At 40.4% G+C, this 19,399-nt stretch overlaps 1 protein-coding gene across 2 annotated transcripts in view; it reads right to left on the bottom strand.

Annotated features, from left to right (window-relative positions):
* The window catches only part of ca16b (carbonic anhydrase XVI b), a 113,221-nt gene that overhangs the window by 77,215 nt on the left and 16,607 nt on the right, over positions 1 to 19,399 (bottom strand). For both annotated transcript variants that reach the window (XM_037100567.1, XM_037100566.1), the window contains exon 2: positions 10,122 to 10,226. In XM_037100567.1, coding sequence (XP_036956462.1) covers positions 10,122 to 10,226 — 105 coding nt within the window. The remainder of the gene's footprint in view (positions 1 to 10,121; positions 10,227 to 19,399) is intronic.

Below are 19,399 nucleotides of genomic sequence, written 5' to 3'. Positions count from 1 at the left end.
CAGAAATACAAAAAAAGGCGCACACTCACACACCAGAAAAGAGATTCACTCTCAAAGGAAAGATATAAAAATAACAATTAATCTCTAGAAGTACATCTACAAGTAGCTGCAGCAGCTGCAGTAGCAATATTTTCACATACTGACAAATTCAGATTGATTTGTTTATCAGTAAGAGGCATTTAAATATTTATGAAAAGCAAGGCACAAACAGGAACCCACTTAACAGAGTGAAAACCTCGTCTATGTCCTAATAATCTCACGAGTTAACCACCACTTTCACATACAGCCGTTTCTTGAGGAGATAATAATACAGTACAACGGTCGTGTATAGCCAAAGTTTAGATGATGGTTATTGTATAAGAAAGGTCACAGAGTCGCCGCAGTTAATAGGTGCCTTCCTGTTTGTTGCGTGAACTCTCTGAAGAGATCACAGCTGAACACGACGAGGCCCAAGCCAATCCCAGCCATTAGTGTGAGATACGTCGGTAACAGACTGAAACAGACAGCCAGAGGCCACCTTAACACAACCTTCTTGGCAGAGGTGAGCGTCATCTCCAGCCAAATTCCCATCTGTAACTTTTGCAGCTGTGCACTTTGACCCGAACTAAACAAGCAAGCATTTATTTATTCCGGCAGATGATGATAAATTGGCCTAGTGGAGAGGCTTCTCTCTGCACAGTTACACCCTTCTGTCTGCAACTTATTCCTGTGGCTTCACAGTCATCTTTTGCTTGTTTTTTTACAGCTTGAGAGTGGGAGATTGTGTGCATATGTGGGTACATGTGCCAGCCTGTACAGAGAGGGAAGAAATTAAAACAGAGGCAGAGGAACTATGCAAGTTCTGTATTCGTGCATCCCCCCAAAACCGCTAATTAGGCCACAAATCACAAGATAGCACATGACCACATCCCCAGATGAGTGTTGAGCTAAGCACAGCAAGCGGCCATTTTAAATCCAGCCTTAATCCAGTCTGTGTCTCACCCTCCTCGCTACCCCCAAAGCATCCACACACAAACCCCCAGCTCAGAAGGGAGATGTGGCCAGCGTTTGGAAAGATAGATGAGGAGGGAAATTACGGGATAGAAGGGAGGAGGACGCTGACACAGAGGACGGGAACATTAATCCCAAAGGAGAGGTGAATTCTGTTCAAGATCACTTACATCCTTTTTATAATTAAAGTTTGCGTGGGCAGGTCCGCTATGGACATAATAATACATTATAAGTTTGCTCTTAAAAAGTACAAATTCCCACTTCCCCTCCTCAGACTCTTTTTGTGAAACTACAGACACACGCACCGAGAAATCTGCTTACTTAAATGGCAAGTAGATGAAATGAAAATATATGCTTGGTGATGCTGCTGAAGCAGCTAATGACGTGAAATAGCCGAGGCAGTGGTACACACATGGATGACTGACAAAGTGGCCCTTTGGCCTCTAGCTTCAAAGTTTCCCTCTGCTGCTTTGATGGGCTAAAAACCTATTTTTGAAACAGAAAATGACAGGGAAATGGCTGAAACTGGACACATTAGCACACTCAACAAATGTTCTAACATGATGATTATATTTGCTCAACTCAATCACAGTCCATTTATAAGGCCTGCCTACTGATGCTGAATGAAGAGTCTCATTTCCAGTTTTAAAAGCTGAAGACACTGACAGAAAATCAGAGAAGGTATTTGCTTAGTGCACAAAAGGTTTGGACGATCACACATTTTTATATAGCAGGGAACAGCTTCCACCCCAATAATTTCATGATACATCTACATTATTTATTACCCCTCGCAGGTATATGAGCTCCCACTTAAATGAGTAATGAGACTCAACAAGACAAAGAATGACAGGCCTGAGTGATCTTCCCTCTGCCTGCTACTCTGAGAATATGAAAACCTAAATTAACATAAATGTCTTTGGGTTTGCAGAGAAATAATGGTGCAGGTTGTTTTGGATTTTATGGCGCCACTGAGGGGGCGATGTGAAGAGTTTTTAACTTCCACCATACTTTAAGCTATCCAACAGTAAGTGTGATAAATAACTGGATTTTATAGACCGAATATTTATGCAATTATGAAAAATCTAATCAGCATATTTTGATTACAGATTGTTTTAAACCAAACCGTATCCTCCACCCACGCAGGCACCATTAGCTCAGAGAATAACATAGTACATTAAAAAAAGCCCTGAACCACTCTGAGCTATTGCCCTCTCTGAGCTCAGCTCACCCCCACAGCAGCCATTACTCTTCTATGTTGCCGTTGTTCTGCAAGCTAAGCAGGGACAACAATGGCTACATGTTTACACAGCCAGTGTTCTTATAATTTAGAATCCAGACAGGAATCAATAGTTAGCGGTGTAATTCAGTAAACTAGAGATAGCAGCACGGGATAAACAATATAACAAGGCTGAGAACTTAAGTTATCCAGAAGTGATGCAGTGCTTAAAGCCATAAATCGTGCCTCACAGCTCTAAGTGCAATCTTACGCGAACGTACCTCGCGGCATTTCAACACGTAACTGCCAATCAATCATTGTTTTGTAATTCAAGCGAGGCATTGCACGTCTTCCAACATTTTTGCCATTATGCCACTATTACAGCCCTGCACCCTACAGTTAGCGCCTCACCTCTGGGGGGGATATGTACTCATTATGAAGTAAGTCATCATGATTATGTGTTTAAAAATTTGCTGAGCTGCTAGCTAGCTCATTCCAGCTCATCAGCATAACCACATTAGAGAGAAAACCTGTGGGCTGGCAATCTCACACTTCCTCAATATTGCAATCCCAGCAGGCCGAGCATGTCCACATCCATTATGTTGGAGCTGAGCCACCAACTAGGCCTAATATGCTGCCACAAGGCACACCAACGCCATGTGACACCTGAAATTAAATTAATTAGGTTTGCACAACAAACCTGTCGGTCTAATACATCAATCTGTCCTTAACAGAGGAATAGAAAATTTGGCCATATTTATCATAGTTGTTGTGTACTGGGCCCTCGCTTTATGTATCCTGGCGGCACAGGCCCGGATACTGCTCTCTGAGCATGCTAATGTGACAATACTAACAATCAACTCCAACAAAAACTCACTGATTTAGCTCAGGGCGTGGGAATCCCTAATTTATTTCCATGCTTAATATATTTACCTCGTCTAGAGAAAGGAAACAGATTGTCAGAAGCAGTGGGAAGTAAGATGATTTGGAGCTCAATTCTGCTAAATTGGTTGCTGCCAGTGTGATACATCATGGAGAATTAAGATGCCTCTCCCCCAGCACAGAACTTCGGCAGCCATATTGGCACATCTGTCAAGGGCCCACCCCTGACAGAGACAAATGGACCAATTCTGGCACACGAAGGCTGATCCAAACTGCTAGCAATAACCAAGATGAATAATGAGTCAGCTTGGGCCCCAGCAAAATTCATTTTTAATAATTAGTGTTCCTGCACCTCTCATTTTCTCTGAAAATGAGTGCAGGTACAACTACAGGTTGATACGACACATCAGCGAGACTGGAGGAATATAGATGATGTTGTGTTAAGCTTCCATCATCACAGAGAATGGCTGTGACTACAAATGCTAGATTGCAAGACAGATGAATCTCTCTCTGTTCTCCCAGGAGGAAGAAATTAATCAAGTCTAGAAAGCAGTGTGGCTATGGGAGGCGGTAAAGGAATGTTGCAGGATGAGTACAACAAAGTTCAGAAGATCCTAGGGGGTGGACTCTACTGTGAAAGAACACTGCTCCTGCTCTCAGAATAAAAAGGGGGAAAAAGGTGGACATTCATACATGTGCAACACAAACCAAAGTCCTGTCACGTTGCGTTGCATCAGCTGACACCTGTGGCACATACTAATGCACCATACAGACAGAAGTAGTCAGGGTACAGTAGCCGTGTACCAATCAGGGGCGTTGAGTACGATAAAATTGCTGCTTCTCTGGACGGCTGCCATGTGTCAACTGGCAACGACGTCTGCTACTATGCTGCCAGCTCGCAGGCTTACACAGAAAACAAGGCATGCAGGTGTTTTAACACTTGTCATTCCCTCTCTGTGTGTTGCCCTCAAAAGAGGAGGGTTGCTCTAACTGGTCAATTTAAAATGGCTCAAGGGAAAATGTCTGCATTTATATAGCGCTGTCATCCAATTTGCCTCTCGTTCACCCGTTCACACACCGATGGCACCAAGCTACCATGTGAGGTGCCGGCTAGGGCTGCACAATTAATGGAAATATAATCAAAATCACAAGAGTGAAGAAATGGAGTGAGGTACGGCTGCAATGATTCCCTACGAATGACTGACCTTTACCAACTAGTGGCCCGGAAACAGGTTGTGGAGCAAGAATCAATGCACGGTTTGGTCACTTGAAAAGATGCCATTTTATATGAATGGATTGTGGTTGCCATACAAAGAGATCAGAAGACAGATCTCCTAAATGAATATGAAGATTACTTTAATTGAAATACACTGCATCCACCTTCTGAGATTCATAATATTTACAGTCACTTTTGTTTGGAAAATAACAGGACATATTGTTTAGATGATGGTAATGTTATTGAACTGCGTGATCATTGGAAATTAAATTCAACTGTGATTTCCAGCTGCCATTCCAAGTATTTCATTCGGGCAGAAATCTGATTTTAACAATTGCTCTGAAGTGTTCATTTGGACAACCAAAATTGTGTATCGTGATTCATGATACCAAATAAATCCCACAATGACTTTAATATCCGTTATTTGATTGTCTCAAAACAATCAGGGGAGAAACGTCGTTATTTACAATAAATCAGATTTCATCAGTGGGAGCTTGGCAAGATCTCTGGAGCTCTTGGAAAAATTGCCTCAGTCCTTCTCGCCAGGAAAACATACGTTAGGGCTGGTATTTTCATCCTTATCCCCGAGGACAATGTCCTTGGATCCCTATAAAGAATTTTCCATACTCTGTCCTCCATAGATACCCCCTGTAAGGCCTTATAGTCAGAGAGCTTTGCTTTAAAGTCAAGTGCTTCTTGTACATGGTCTACCGGGAGCAATCCTCCTCTCGATTCATTACCTCCAGGAGGCAGAACTCCTTCTGTCGGGCACCATGACAACATGGCATTGCTCTTTTACCTCCAGCCTTTATATGGGGGGTTTCAAGCTGTGAGAGACAAAGTGCACAGCCTTCACAAACACGTATTCCAGCCAGGTTATATGAATCATACAGTTTAACATGTCAAAACCAACTAACCGATCTGAGAGACATAGTCACAGTTTTGAAATCATGCTAAACACTCTCGTCATGCGGTGTATTTGCTCCAACGGCTGCCTGTCCTTAGTAAAGATTTCTGTTAATGTGGTCAATTGCACAACTGCAGAATAATGCATGATTGACGTGTTTATCTAAAAAGCTGGGAAATAATGAGTGCGTCTCATAGCTCGTTTTTTCTTTTTTAACAGAAATTAAGAAAATAATATGAAAGAAGCAGCGGGAGAAATAAAAGGGCCAGTAACAGCAAGTGCGTGTGGCGGTAGAATCCGGGTTAATTCAAAGCCAAAACAAACAGCCCTGGCAATCAAGAAGAGTGAGTTACCTAATCTTGTTTTGTATCCTCTAAAGTACTAATTAAGTTGGATCAACATAGCAATTGATTGAAAATGACACTTCATTCACTTCATTATGTGAGACATGAGTGGAAAGATTGCTAATGATCACGGGCAACCTCGGCGATGTGGAATAAAACAGTCAGGCTGACGGGAAATATAATCCACACGTATCAGACAATCCCAGCCTCTTTCAGTGGCTACAACAGCTCGTCAGGGTGGCTTCCATCCAGACATCCATGACTGCTGGATGAAAACAGACAGCAGGAGCTCGATCTGTGCAGAGCTTGGAGTAAGTTACAAATGTGCAAAATCACTGGGACGTGGCGCCTTAATAGCTATATTATTCATTTGTGGAGGTAGACCATCATCATCTTCTTAACGATCTGGGCGACAGTAGCATGTGCTCTTGACTGCATTTTTTAGTCTCTTCCCCCCCCCCCACCGACCAAGCACAGTTATCTTTTTTTTCTCCAACTCAAATCATAAATTCTCCCAGTGAGCACAGCAAGAACATGAATCTTTCATTAGACCTAATTGCTTCATGTCAGTCTGGAATGACATGCGATTTAACTCAGGGACTTGATGAAACATAACGCTCTGAAAATAATAATAATGATAAAAAAAAAAAAAATTAAAAAAACTGTGGAGTAGAAGACTATCTTCGTGGGCTTTAATCTATATTCCTCTAAATTTAAATGCAATTATTTCTTTACACGGTTTTTCCTTCTTCTTTTTTTCCTCTCAATCTACACACTGTTCAAGGGGGATCGAGCGTAATGCCTCTGCAAATGCACATTAAGGTGCTCCAACTGTTGTGCTGTAATTAAACTAGAACAATAAATCAACAACAGTGCAATCAAAAGCAAACTACCGCCTATATTGGCCAAAAACATTACAACTACCGGAGAAACTAACAGGGAAGAAGTGAAAACCTGCAGAGATATAAAAAGGGGAAAATGATGCATAGCCCTGTTCCTGTGGGAGTCTTATAGGGAGTATGATATCATCCCTCTTATGAAAAATGCCTCCACACACAGACACGCACGCACACACACACGCACACACGCAGAGCTTGCCTTAAATAACTTTTAATCAAATTTCAGGGTGTAGGTTTCGAGGCTACTTACATCGAGGTTCATATCCAAAGCACACAGGAAGGTGATGTGTCATGTGATGATAAGAGCTCTCATTACACTGTGCGCCTCACTCCCTCAGTGCATTGGACCAATGTGTAAAATACTATTCTTATCTTGAAAACTTTGGAATATACTTAGATACTGATGACATTGATGTATACTTGATGATTCTTTTTCATTAACACCCGTTTAAAACAATACGACAGCCACATTCGATAGCTATTTGAAAAAAAAAAAGGCAGATCTACAATCAGATTTTTAACCCCAGGCTGCATAAATATTAACATAATTACCTCCACCAAGGAGGTTATGTTTCAGCCTGTGTTTGTTGGTTGGTTGGTTGGTTGGTTGGTTAGTTGGTTTGTCAGGAGGATTACACTAAAACTACTGAAGGGATTTCCACAAAATTAGGGTGGAGGATGGGTGTTAGCCCAGAACAGACACCATTAACTTCTGGTGCAGATCCAGACAAATGGGTGGATTCAGGAACTATTATCTCACTTCCTTTAATATTGAGAGATGGGATTGTTCACATTCATTTCTTTTCATTAAAGTCTCTGGGAATAATGAAGGGGGATAATCAGGCATATTTAGGTGGCTGGTGGTATCTATGAGTGAGAACAATTTGATGTGGATTTAAGTAAAAAATCCAGATCTGGTGGATTTAAATGTTTTATCTGATATTGAATTAGGCTTAATTGGTTGATCAGGAACTGGTATCGAAGTCAAGGTATCAGTACTTGACTTAAAAAATGTTTTCACAATACCCAGCCCTACAATTGTGTTGGTATGCACTATGTGACTCTGTCTGTCTCAGCACTGTGTGCAGGTTGTTAATATTTAAAAAAAGAAAAAGAATTTTATTTTGTGTTCCTCGTAAATCTTTTACTTTCTGCTGTAGCATCAAAAGAGATAACCGGTATCTTTTTAATGCTAGTATTCTATCGAAGTTAATACTTCTAGTAACATGACAATGTTATCATATGACCTAAACATAGAAATTAATTTGTGCATTGTTTATACTTTTCTGCGGGTATCAAAACATACCCAGCACAATTAAACTTTTACAACGGAGAAAATTAAGGATTGAAGAGGCTGTTACTCAACTGTATTTGCTTCTGCTCCACTTCATCTGACTCACTGTGTTCCACATTCTTCAGACTGCAGGATACACAGTAAGGAGTATGGAAAGGATGTGTGAAACAATAGGGTGACGTGCTCACCTATACATTATGTACTTTACGTGCGTCTCGCTCAAGGAGCTGAAGTCTATTTTTCAACAGTACCTGTTAGCTTCAGGCTAACCCTACTGTGTGCGTTTCTTTTACACTCACTTGCACTCAGCAAATGCCCTTAATAACCATTTAGCTGCTAAGGCACGCATGTCTGTCCCCCATTCACAGCCTTAGCCACTAATTACCTTTCCAAAGCAATGGACATTTCTGTGTTCCCTCAATGCTTCCCTTTTTCTCAGTACAATCAGCCAGCTGCCTTCACTGGTAGAGAATTAGTGCTCTGCATGAGACTCAAAGCAATGTCCAGAATCAACCCATCAGCCAGTTCACTGACCCGATGTTCGTAAAAATTTTTTAGTCCACTTGCCCAGTACAAAAATTTAAAGAAAAACAATAAGTGTTCCTAATTTCTCCCAGTTAGAAGCCTGCCTCTTGTTAAGCCTTCCTGCCAACACATCTAAGACAAACAGTATGTGACATTCTGAATAATTTGTGAATAATGAAAGTGAGAAAAAAAAGCTGAGTCAAGCCTGATGTATATGAATACAAAGATGTTTACAGCAGTGAAAAAGACAAAATATTCCACCGGTAAAATAATTCTCAGAGCCTCGATTTACTCCAAAAGCAGAGGAGCCAACTTAGTTATTTGCTCAGTGATGTTTTTGGACCCTGGAACCTGTAAATATAATTTTACTGACTGGTCCTCACTCTCTCAGTTCTTCCAATGAGGTGCCCTCCATCAGAGCACATAACCCCCATTTCCCAGCGGAGCTGCTCAATGGCAAACCAAAGGCTATGTTTGCACTGGGGTGTGAATGAGTGTAGATAGGTGAATGTGAAGCAGTGCTGTGAAAGAACATTGATGTGTGCTTACCAGAACTCAGCCAAAAAATACACCTCACCTGCTCAAACATTTTTAAAAAAAGCATCAGAGTATCAAATATGAAGGAATTAATAACACAGAAGGAGTGTTTTTCCCATCGAGCGTCAATATTTGAAGGTGCAATACGTAAGAAGGAGTAGGGGATCTAGTATATGAGAGTAACCACTGACTGCTGCTAGCTGGAGCTGTTTGTTTGTTAGCTCTGTAAGCTGTGCAACTAGACCAGTTACCAAGTAGGTCTTGATGCTTACGCTGCTAGCACAGGAGCTTTGAGCCACCAGGAGAAAGAGGGCCTGGGGCTAGCCTGTCTTTGTCATAATATCAACATGTTATGTCTTCATATTCTGTTTACAACTTGAGTTTAAAATTAGAAGTCTTATAAGTTATGAGTGTTGGTTAGAGTACTAAAGTGTATCTAAAAAATTTAATTTCTGTACAAACTTGAAAGACAAGATGCCCCTCAGTTAAAAAAAAAAAAGATGTTGACGTATTAATCCTTCACCAAATTTGCTTTTTGCACTCTTCACAAAAAAACAACTTTTAAAAAGCTTATCACTCAACTGCTGCACTCTTAACTACTTCAGTGAACTGAGTTTTTTCACATCAATTTGCCACTTTCACTTGAAAAACACACCCTGACTGTACTGCCCCAATACACACATGTAAACACATACTACTCTGAGAATATTTACAAGCACGAAAGTGCACGTAATGAATCATCCATTAGAGCGTACGTCTGAAAGTTCACTGTGGGCTGCCACATCCGTCCGTCTCTCCAGTTTTGTTAAGGTAGATGGCTGAGAGATTAGAGGACTGAAGTCCCAGCAGCACTTAATTTGACATTAAAAGCATGCATATTAATAACAGAGGCAGGAATTACAGAAAAACTAAAGCAGCGAGGCCTACTGTATTTCTGATAGAGTATTTCAATACACATGGAAGTCTGTATTTGCAATTTCAATCCTTGTGCATATACGACTCAACCCAACCTGACAATAAATACATTTTAATTGAGTCGACTTATCATTTGTGGTTAATCGTAGCTGTCTTCGACATAAACTGTTCATCAGTTACTAAGAAAAATGAAAAGGTACACTGCAGGAATACTCGTATATTAAAATAATTCAGCCCTTCTGGCTACTGCAGTGAGGAGGGAATAGAGGTTACTGGGAAAATGGGAGACAGAAAGAGGAAAATGATATAGGCAAGAGGTAGCAGGGGTGAGCGAGTCAAAGAAATACATTTCCCCTCCTACTGAGAGCTCCGGCTGGCGCACAAATGAGAGCTCACCTGAATAGGACCAATAGGGGTCACCAGCTGCCCTCCTCTCCCTCATTACGCCTGCGCTCCCATGGTGCCCGTCTAGAGCATGGTGAGGTTGGCCACCCGATGCAACTGTGGGAGGCAGAGACAGAGGTGAGAAAATCCACAGGGGGAAAGAGAGGTTTCATTTACATGGCGAACAAATGAACAAATACGGCAACTTATCCAACTGAGAAAATGCACACAAGATTTTTGGCAATATACTCTGAGATTTATAATGGAAATAATAAAGTACAGTCACCCTGCAGATTCAGATTGTGTTTTGTAGAATTAATGTCTGTCGCCAGTTTTTAGTGCAGATGAAGAAGAGAGTGTTCATCGTTCATGAAGGTCTGGTTAATTTCATCAGCAACGAAAACAAAATCCTTTAATACATAATATATATTATAATATCTATTTGCATGTTTCATCTACAATGTTCACATGAATTCACCTTGTTGTGTATTGATTATGCAAAAATGCTGCTATGGTTGTCACGTGCAGATCTCTCAGGAATCAATAAAAACAAGGCAGCGCATTGAAAATTTAAACACGTCGTCATGGAGCAGAGTCCAGGGTTTTTCACAGTCATTCAAGATGTACAGTCGGTTTTACAAATGGGTTGTAATTTCAAAACTTACATAAATATAATTGAAGAAAATGCACAGTGTATGTATGGATATATGTAAGTAATAAAGTACCAATGATAGAAGCATTCAGTCAAACTGCTTCACATTTTTTTCCCTAATTGTAGCTGTTGAAGCTCCTCTCACAGGGGACTGACTGCCCTGTCCATACATATACAAAGATTTTTTCAAAGCAGCTATTTTCTTCCATCCATTACATTCAGAAAACATGTCTGTACACACAAGATGAAAAAAATTGTTCCAAAATCTCAAACAAGGACGCAAGGCCAGTAATAGGCGACAAAGTCCATGTCAAGGATGCTTCAAACACCAGAAACAAACCAAACAGAGCTTATACTTATTTACTATTCTATATTTAAATGATCAAAAACCACAGAAACCCACTCAGTTAAGCTGTCTTGTAATGAGACCAAGCAGTACTAACACAGAATGTATATCGGTATACCAAGTATAAACAAACCATGTATGTAACCATTAGTGCACCATTGTTGTTGTAGCTGTATGTTCATAACAAAAAATGACACTGTGCATGCATGAATTGAGGTGACAATGTCATTGTTTGCCGAAAGTGTTTTTCATGTCCACACAGAATCCAGGTATTTGCAAAATCTGCAATTCTGAGTGCAATTTAAGAGTGCCCTAACAATTTGGGATTTCAAGGAGCGGCCAAACGCAGAGGAAAACAATCTAAAATATCTGTTTTTCTGACAAAGTCTGAAAAATAACAAGAAAAACTTTTCCCAGTATCTTTGGGCTTCTCTACCCGACTGGCAATTCGGACAAATTTGAGTTTGCTGAACTGACTCAGTGGAAAAAGAAGCCACTGCAACAGAGGTGACTGTGTGTACAAAAAATATATATATATATATATCTTGCTTTCAGCCCGGGTGCCATCATTTGACACAAAGCCTTAATGGGTGGTAATGATCATCACCATCAGGGAGCTGTTCAAAACAAGAGGAGCTTTTCCTCCAGACCGTATGATGCTTCTAGATCTCCCACAGCTACAATCAATCAAATTCTTTACAGCAGCAGCTGGCCTGAGAAAGAAAAAAAAATAAATAGTGGACAGTCAATGTGTTTACAACAATGCCACACCAGCTTTCCTGCTAAGCTCCTATGTGAAAACTTAATTTAGTAAAAAAGCAGACAGCCTATGTCTCGCTACCAGGAGTGTAGACAATCACCCCCCATGTCTTCTGGGCTCAAGTGTCTCTGTAGCTTCTTGGGGCAAATTGCCCACAAAGACATCAAACATTGTCAACAGAATTACAGTGAACGCTACAAGCACAAATTGTCCTAAAGCACACACACTCTCATAAAAATGTGTAGTCCCGGCCTTGCAATAATCAAACTCATTGGGCGAAATATGCCCTCGCAACGCATGCAGACTGTGCCTGTAGAGGAGAAAATGTCTGGCTGAAGCCATTGTCAATCAGGTGCATGAGCAAAAACAAGAGAGTTTTGTGTTGCTGCAAGCGGTCGAAAACCCACTGTGGCATTCAAAACCAGGAGATGTATTGGCTAATATTGGTTCCCTGTCGCTGGAAGGATGCAAACAATTGGGTACGCAGATTGTTTCTGTGTAAAAGGGAATGGCAGGAAAAACTAAAACAAAAAGCAGAGATGACAATCTGCCAGACTCAGAATGAGGGCAGAAAGCACCGCTCCTCACTGCAATACAGTTTTCTGAATCCATTTAGATTTACTGGAGCTTTTTTTTTTTTTTTTGTACAACTAGTTACAGATTGTACTTAATACTGTGTTCACCATTTTAAAGCTTTCCACACAGTTGCGCTTAAGAACATGCAGCTTGGTAAAACAGTTATTATCACATCCAGAATGCACAAAAAAAAAAAAAAAAAAAAAAACACCAGGACAGTCTGTTCATGAATTCATTGTGACACAATATTAGCACAAGAACACAGACAACACAACAACTTAAAAACACTTACAGGCTGAGGTGCATAAAACTAAAATAACCTGATGAAGATCTTTGCACTGAAACGTTGTTGAAATCATTTCTAGTGAGGTGTGAGGGAGGTTTTTTTTTTTTTTTTTTTAAATAAACTCTAGTACATGTGAATTTCTTTTCTAAATTAAATAATGTTTATATACACTAGTGCTAACAAAAGGTCAAATGTGTCACAACATACTCCATGAATGAGGCATACAAAATGGAACATTCATGGCTGGTACAAACCCCAGAAAAAAAACAACAACAACAAAAAAAACATCAACATCAACATTTTTCCATTTATTTTTTTTTCTGTGAAATAGAAATGTAAAAATGATCCTCCCTTCGCTAAAAATCGTATCGCAATCGCATTATCTGTCAAAATAATCGCACATTCAGCCCCTCTACATGGGATTATCTACCAATATAGATAGAGATTTTGTTTGGTTTATGGACTTACCCCACAGGATTAACAGCTCTAAAATCTACATTCTGTTATTATGTGCACACAGTAACCATGACAAGCGCTGTGTATCACACTTGTTTGGGTAAAGGTGACGACAGCAGAAGTCTGTGGACTCACTGAAGCCGTCCACCTTTACATGGCGGGTCGTATCGGCTTGTTCAGCATCTGCACACATCAAATACAAACACACACGCACACATCTCCAGCCACTTAAGGCGAGCTCAGCTCTTACTAATAGTTGCATCATTACCGGGGATTAATTAAAGTAAGCACTACATCAAGCCAAGTCTTTCATTGCACTTAAAGTCAGCGCACTGCTGTCTCCAAAAATCCGTCTCCGCTATGGTGTGAGCCACTTACAGTGTTTTCCAAATCAAATTCATTGCTGGGAGGGAGGTCACAGAGTCTACACGGGTGAAGTCAGAAATAAATAGCTGCTCTGTTATCGTCACGTGTATCAATTCACTGTGGGGAAACACGGGTTAACATAAAGCGTGAAAACAGAAAGAGAGGGTGTCTCTGTGGCTGAGACTCGGAGCATATTTGGAGGCAGGTTGTGAGACAGGAGGGCTACACCGTCTTTGATCAGAGAGCATAGGAGACAGCACCATGTCAACAGTTTACACTCATCCATGTCAGCCGTCCCCTGTGGGCAGAGGGATTAAAGCCACAGCATCTCTGATAGAGCCGAGCAGACAACGCAGGCTGTGCCGGGCCCGAAGGGGGAGGCTGAGGAGAGTCTACACTCCAACCTTCATAAATCTTCAATCAAGAAAAACACCAGTGAATAGCCTTTATGCGGGTTAAGCGGTTACTTGTGTGCGATGTTCTTTACGCAGAAATATATTTTTACATTTAAGCATTGAAAAATGTTGCCTCATTTTTTGCATCTGAGTATGTTTTTCAGGGAGCTCAAAGGGAAATAAAAGGCTTTAAAAAGCACCTAGAGAAAGAACAACACCTTGTACGATGTCTGGGCATACAAAACCATTTTCCCTTTTTTCATTGCCCTGAGGGCAGTTAAATCATCTACACCACCATTAAGCCCTGCTATTTGTTCCATAATATCACACTCAACAACAAGCCTAGAACCCCTGAGAGCCCTTGAAAAACAGCAGCCTAACAACAACCACAGGAGCGTTTAACTTGCGTTAGTCATCGGGGGGGCCGCAGTTGAAATATCAATCTCACCGCCAATGGAAGCATCAGGTACGTGAAGGACGGCTGACCTGGCACAACCGTGTCACGAGGAGGATTATTTGGGGATGGATTATGCTATCACATGCATCCTGGGTTGCACTGACCATGTAATTTGGGTAAACAAAGAGTGGCAGAGTGATGAGGTGTGTGGGGAGGTGAATTTTCCTGTCTGTAACACATGTAAATTATACATGATGTGCTGCTGTTAAGGTGTTTTCAAGCAAACAATCGCAACGGACAGGAGATCTCTCTCTGCAGTTTGCATAATCCCTCCGAATCTAGATTCATTCAGTGTGACATGAGGCCAAAAATACATCTAATCAAATAAATAAACAGAAATATTTTTAGATCGCTCGCCTAATTGTGTGAGTACCACTTTTTGAAGGAGAAAAAAATATATATATCAACATCTGCATTCTTTCCACTAAAATCGTGTTAGTGCTTAGCTCATCATCAATACGCAGAAACGGGTCCGATAACAATTTGAATCCACTCACAAATGTAATTCATATGAAAGTGACAGCCCTCAGCGCACAGGAAAAATAAGCACTGTATGGCGATAGGTGGCTAATGTATAAGAGAATATTGAAAATGGAAAACAGAACAAGAGAAATAAAACATAAAAGTGGATGATTATGGCTGTTCGTTTGTTTTCATGATTACAGAGTAGATGGTTAAAATGCCTGGATTAAGAGACTGTTAGACTTTTATTCATCCCACATCGGGGAAATTCACTTGTGGCAGTAGCAGGCAGAGAGACATACACACAATAAGTACAAGTACAGACAAGTAAAGCCATTAAACAAGCAGACTTAGAAATACTGAAGAAGTTTTAGATGGAAGGAAAGTTTTGAAGATATAATATGGAGAGGACTATACACTATGTGCATTGTATACTGGAGACAAATAAAGTGTAAAAGTATTGCCTTGTTGAAGGCTGTCTGAAATAAGTGCATTCACTTATATGCAATAACTACACTTAAAAAAATGTCCCCTCAAACACAAGGACTCATCAATTAATCTATTTCCTTTAACAATCTTCTGACAACATTCTGCTCGAAAGGATAACGCTCACGTCAATATTGTGTTTTGTTATCAACAAATCCTATGAAAAGACCAAACCAATAACACATTAGGCTGTCTCTCAGTGCTTTAAGACTCACTCCTAAAAGACAGAAATGTTTAAAGTCAGGTCACGAATGTACACTAAAAAAAAAAAAAAAAAACAGCTGGGCACTGTCGTTTTTTTGGTTTTTTTTTTTAGCAAACATGGCTCGACAACAGAAGTAAACAGCGCTTTTGGACTATTTTCAGCCACAAGCCTTAGCGTGTAATTACTCCAGCAGGGTGGTGTCTGTGGGACCGACTCAATACAAACTACAAAGCCTGTGTTAATGGTAATGAAGGGAAATGACACAAAGAAACAATAGTGTGTGGCTCACTGGCGTGCTGTTTTTGAATGTGTTTGGATGAAAAAAAAAATTGAGATTTATGGCTCAGAGGAATGAGCTAGATCAGACTGTGGATCAATACATTGTTGGTTTTGCTGTTGTCATGGGACGTGTTGACCCTCAGGAAAATATTGATCATCAACAGCCTTGTCCTTTAAGAGCAAAGGGATGTTCATGGTATTCTGCTGCGCTTTTACACACAGCTTTAGATCCTATTTAAAAGCAACAATAGGCAACTTTTCTACCTTAATAATGATAATAGCTTCAAAATAATTCCATGGTACAGTGTCTTGTAACGGGGTGAATGGTGTGTCTGTCACTTGTTTCTGCACTACGTTAATTTAAGTGAGGGGGTGGGATCAAAGCGTTACATATGCGCTTACTTCAAGTTTTCAACACCTAACATTGTTATGATGTAACGAGTTCTGTTTGTAGTCAGCGCCTGCGTTATGTCTGAGATATTGCTGCAGACCTGGGATTTGCATTAACGACAGAGGTGTTGCAACCAAGGGGTGGCGCCAAATCGCACAAAATGCAAACTCCTACATAATGTTGATTTAACTGGGAACTAGCTCTGAAAGCAGAACAGCTCAAATCCCAATTAGCCAAACAGGACTGGAGTTACTGTTTCGCCGCTAAAAGGCATTACCATTGAGAAAAGTTTGGCTTATTTGATCAAGACGATGTAACCTTACCAAACTCGCAGCAGTATCTTTTTTTTTTTTTGTCCACCTGACACTAATTCACTAAATGAAGTAAAAAAATACCTCAGCAACACCAACGTTTTCAAAGAGTCTGCATTTTATTTAACGAGCTCTACCACATCACCTTCAAATGCTTATATGATGGCAACGTGACAAAAATAGCCTTTGAATAAAATGCATATTTTTCAGTTTGTTAGTGAGTGCTCACATTCTGCTTTTTCATTCATACAGTTATATGTATGTGCAGCCACTGAAAGAGAGGGAGACACAACTCATTCACTACCATTTTCCCAGCTTGTCCCTTAATTAGAGGGAGAGCGAAGGCATATCATTAAATGTACTAATTAGAGAAACTACGCTCTAAACAACTTACGTTATCCCGTCGTACTAAACAGAAGTAAGCTGCCTTTTTTTCACAGGCATCATGAGTGCAAAAAAGGGCAGACTCTTGATGCAAAATTGCTATGTATACATGCAACAAATGTGTATACTGAGGGAGACAGCTGTTGTCTGGAATGTCTCATCAGCAATGCATGGAGTCAACTGTCAAACATAAGTACATCTGTTTAGCTTTCTGTTATGGTGAATTGCTAAAATGTGTATTTATGTCAAACACACATTTCAAAACGGCTCTTGCTTTATTTCCAGGTCAAGTCAAAGTGTAAAAACAAGCAAGGGGGTAAGCGGGGCTTGATCCTGAGAGCGCATGTGTTTCTCATTCCTCTGGGAGTGGGCGATGTGGCTAAGATATCCCCGGAAGTGTTTAAGTCGCACCGCGGGATCTGGGAACATAAGAATTGCCAAGATCAGCCAAAGACACGCCACAGAGGGACTCAGGCCTGAAACATCGCGCTCGGAAAATAATAAAAACAACCATTCAAATCCCAATGCAGATATTTAGGCCTACACAGCTAAAAGCAAACAAGCTGTTTCAGCAAACAGGGCGTCAGCACCCTGCGGCCAAAGTAATGTAGCCATATTACAGCAAAATTAAGCCCGTCAGTGTAGAGACAAACATTGGTCCTCGACTGGCTTAATGAAAAATTATTAATTAATAAATTAAAAAAATCCTAAATCCGAATTCCCTTTTGAGCCATTTCTGCATGTATGAGCATGTCTGTGTGCATGTCAAGACCCGTCTGGCTTTGTGCGCATCATGTTAATTGACAGGAAGTGCTACTGCAACACCGCTGCGATGTTTTAGTCAAGCCTAAAATACAACTTCACAATGAGCTATAGAGACGAGCGGAAAAAGTGAAGTGACAGAAACTCAAACTTTTAAATAAGTTAAAAACTCTGCCAAACACACACACACACAGGCATTGTACACGATCTGGCCTTGGACCGCCTTCCAAACAGAAAACATTTTTGTTTGTGTTTCATTAGGGAACTTGAAATACAAAGCGCGCAGAATAGTAGGAAGGGCAAAGGAGGCACACTCAACATTCTCATTATGCAACTCTTGCTCTGCAGTCTTTTTCCTCAAAAACTTATCTGCTGAAAAGTGGATACGGCCATCTCATTATAATCAAATCCAAATGTGTCACCCACTCTCAACACACCCTTAGCGCAGACACCCCTGCAGTTCTTTTCTGTCTCTTTCACAAAAAAGGCATTCTGTGAAGGTTTGTATTATGTGCGCTCTAATATTACAGAAGTCAGGGGAGGTGATGAGACCTGGGCAGTGCAATGCATCATGTGTTACACCGTTCTTCAACCTTTTACTACGAGGAATAAGTGAGAAATGCAGTACATCAAATGTCAGACTTTGATAGAGGATGTGGGCGAAAAGGTCTAGATGAAAGTCTCCAGTGTGTTCAGTCTTCCTTGAATAGAAAGAATAAAGAAAAGGGGGGGAAAAAATACACATCCTGGCATTTATTCTGTATTCATAAGGAGCCAGTAAAGGGCTATTGTTCTATTGTCTGACCAAAACTGACTCTTTTATGAATTAAAACGGCATGGCTTCCTGTGGAGAAGTCAATAATAAACATAGCCTCTCACATACAGGCTGAACCCACAGAAAAAGTCTGGCCAACATATTCATTTTATATTGATACTGTGATACTCGACTCTATACCATCTTAGATTTTGGTTATAATTTAGTCATGACATGGTAGCAGTGTTGTCTTGTTGTAGTTCTGAAGACTGCATAACAGCAATGTGATGCAATGTTTTAAAACTACCAGAGTGTTCTGCTTGTTCTAATTCCCGCCTTTATGCACTCAGTCTTTATATCCACATTACTGGTGATTATTTATCAAAAATCTCATTGTGTTCATATTTTGAGACAAACGAGTCATTCCTACAAAATTGTTGCCCAGCTCTATAATGTCTATGAAGTGCTTGTGGGAGATTTGAAAACATCAAGCTACAGTATATGTTGTGGATCACGACAAAGCCTAAAAACATGTCATGTAGCGATTATTCTGGGCAAAACTAGGGGCGGTTATTTCAAGCAAAAAGGCTATTCAATACTCCCTGGGAACTATTCCATGGTTATTCGAGTATTTGATGATCAGTTGCTTGAACGTACAATAATAACAGAGGACAGGCTTATACTGACCTTGAGTGGAAAAGACAGCGTGACACGTGTACTGGAGCTTGGGAATAATAACGCAATTCTACCAAGACCTGTAATGACATGTTAGCTGGTGCTTTGACGCAATTTCCAGGCATCAGTAAAAAACGAAAAATATCAGAGAATATATTTTTTCCAGACAAACCAAAGTCGCATTAACTATTTCAATTTTCTAATTTAACAACTATTCAAGTATTCAAAAATCCTGACCCACCCCTTGCCAAAGTCACTGTGATTCATGATATTATCTCAATAAATAA

The sequence above is a fragment of the Acanthopagrus latus genome, chromosome 6, assembly GCF_904848185.1.
Source record: "Acanthopagrus latus isolate v.2019 chromosome 6, fAcaLat1.1, whole genome shotgun sequence".
NCBI classification, from domain to species: Eukaryota; Metazoa; Chordata; class Actinopteri; order Spariformes; family Sparidae; genus Acanthopagrus; species Acanthopagrus latus.
This window is presented reverse-complemented; position numbering and strand designations above follow the sequence as displayed.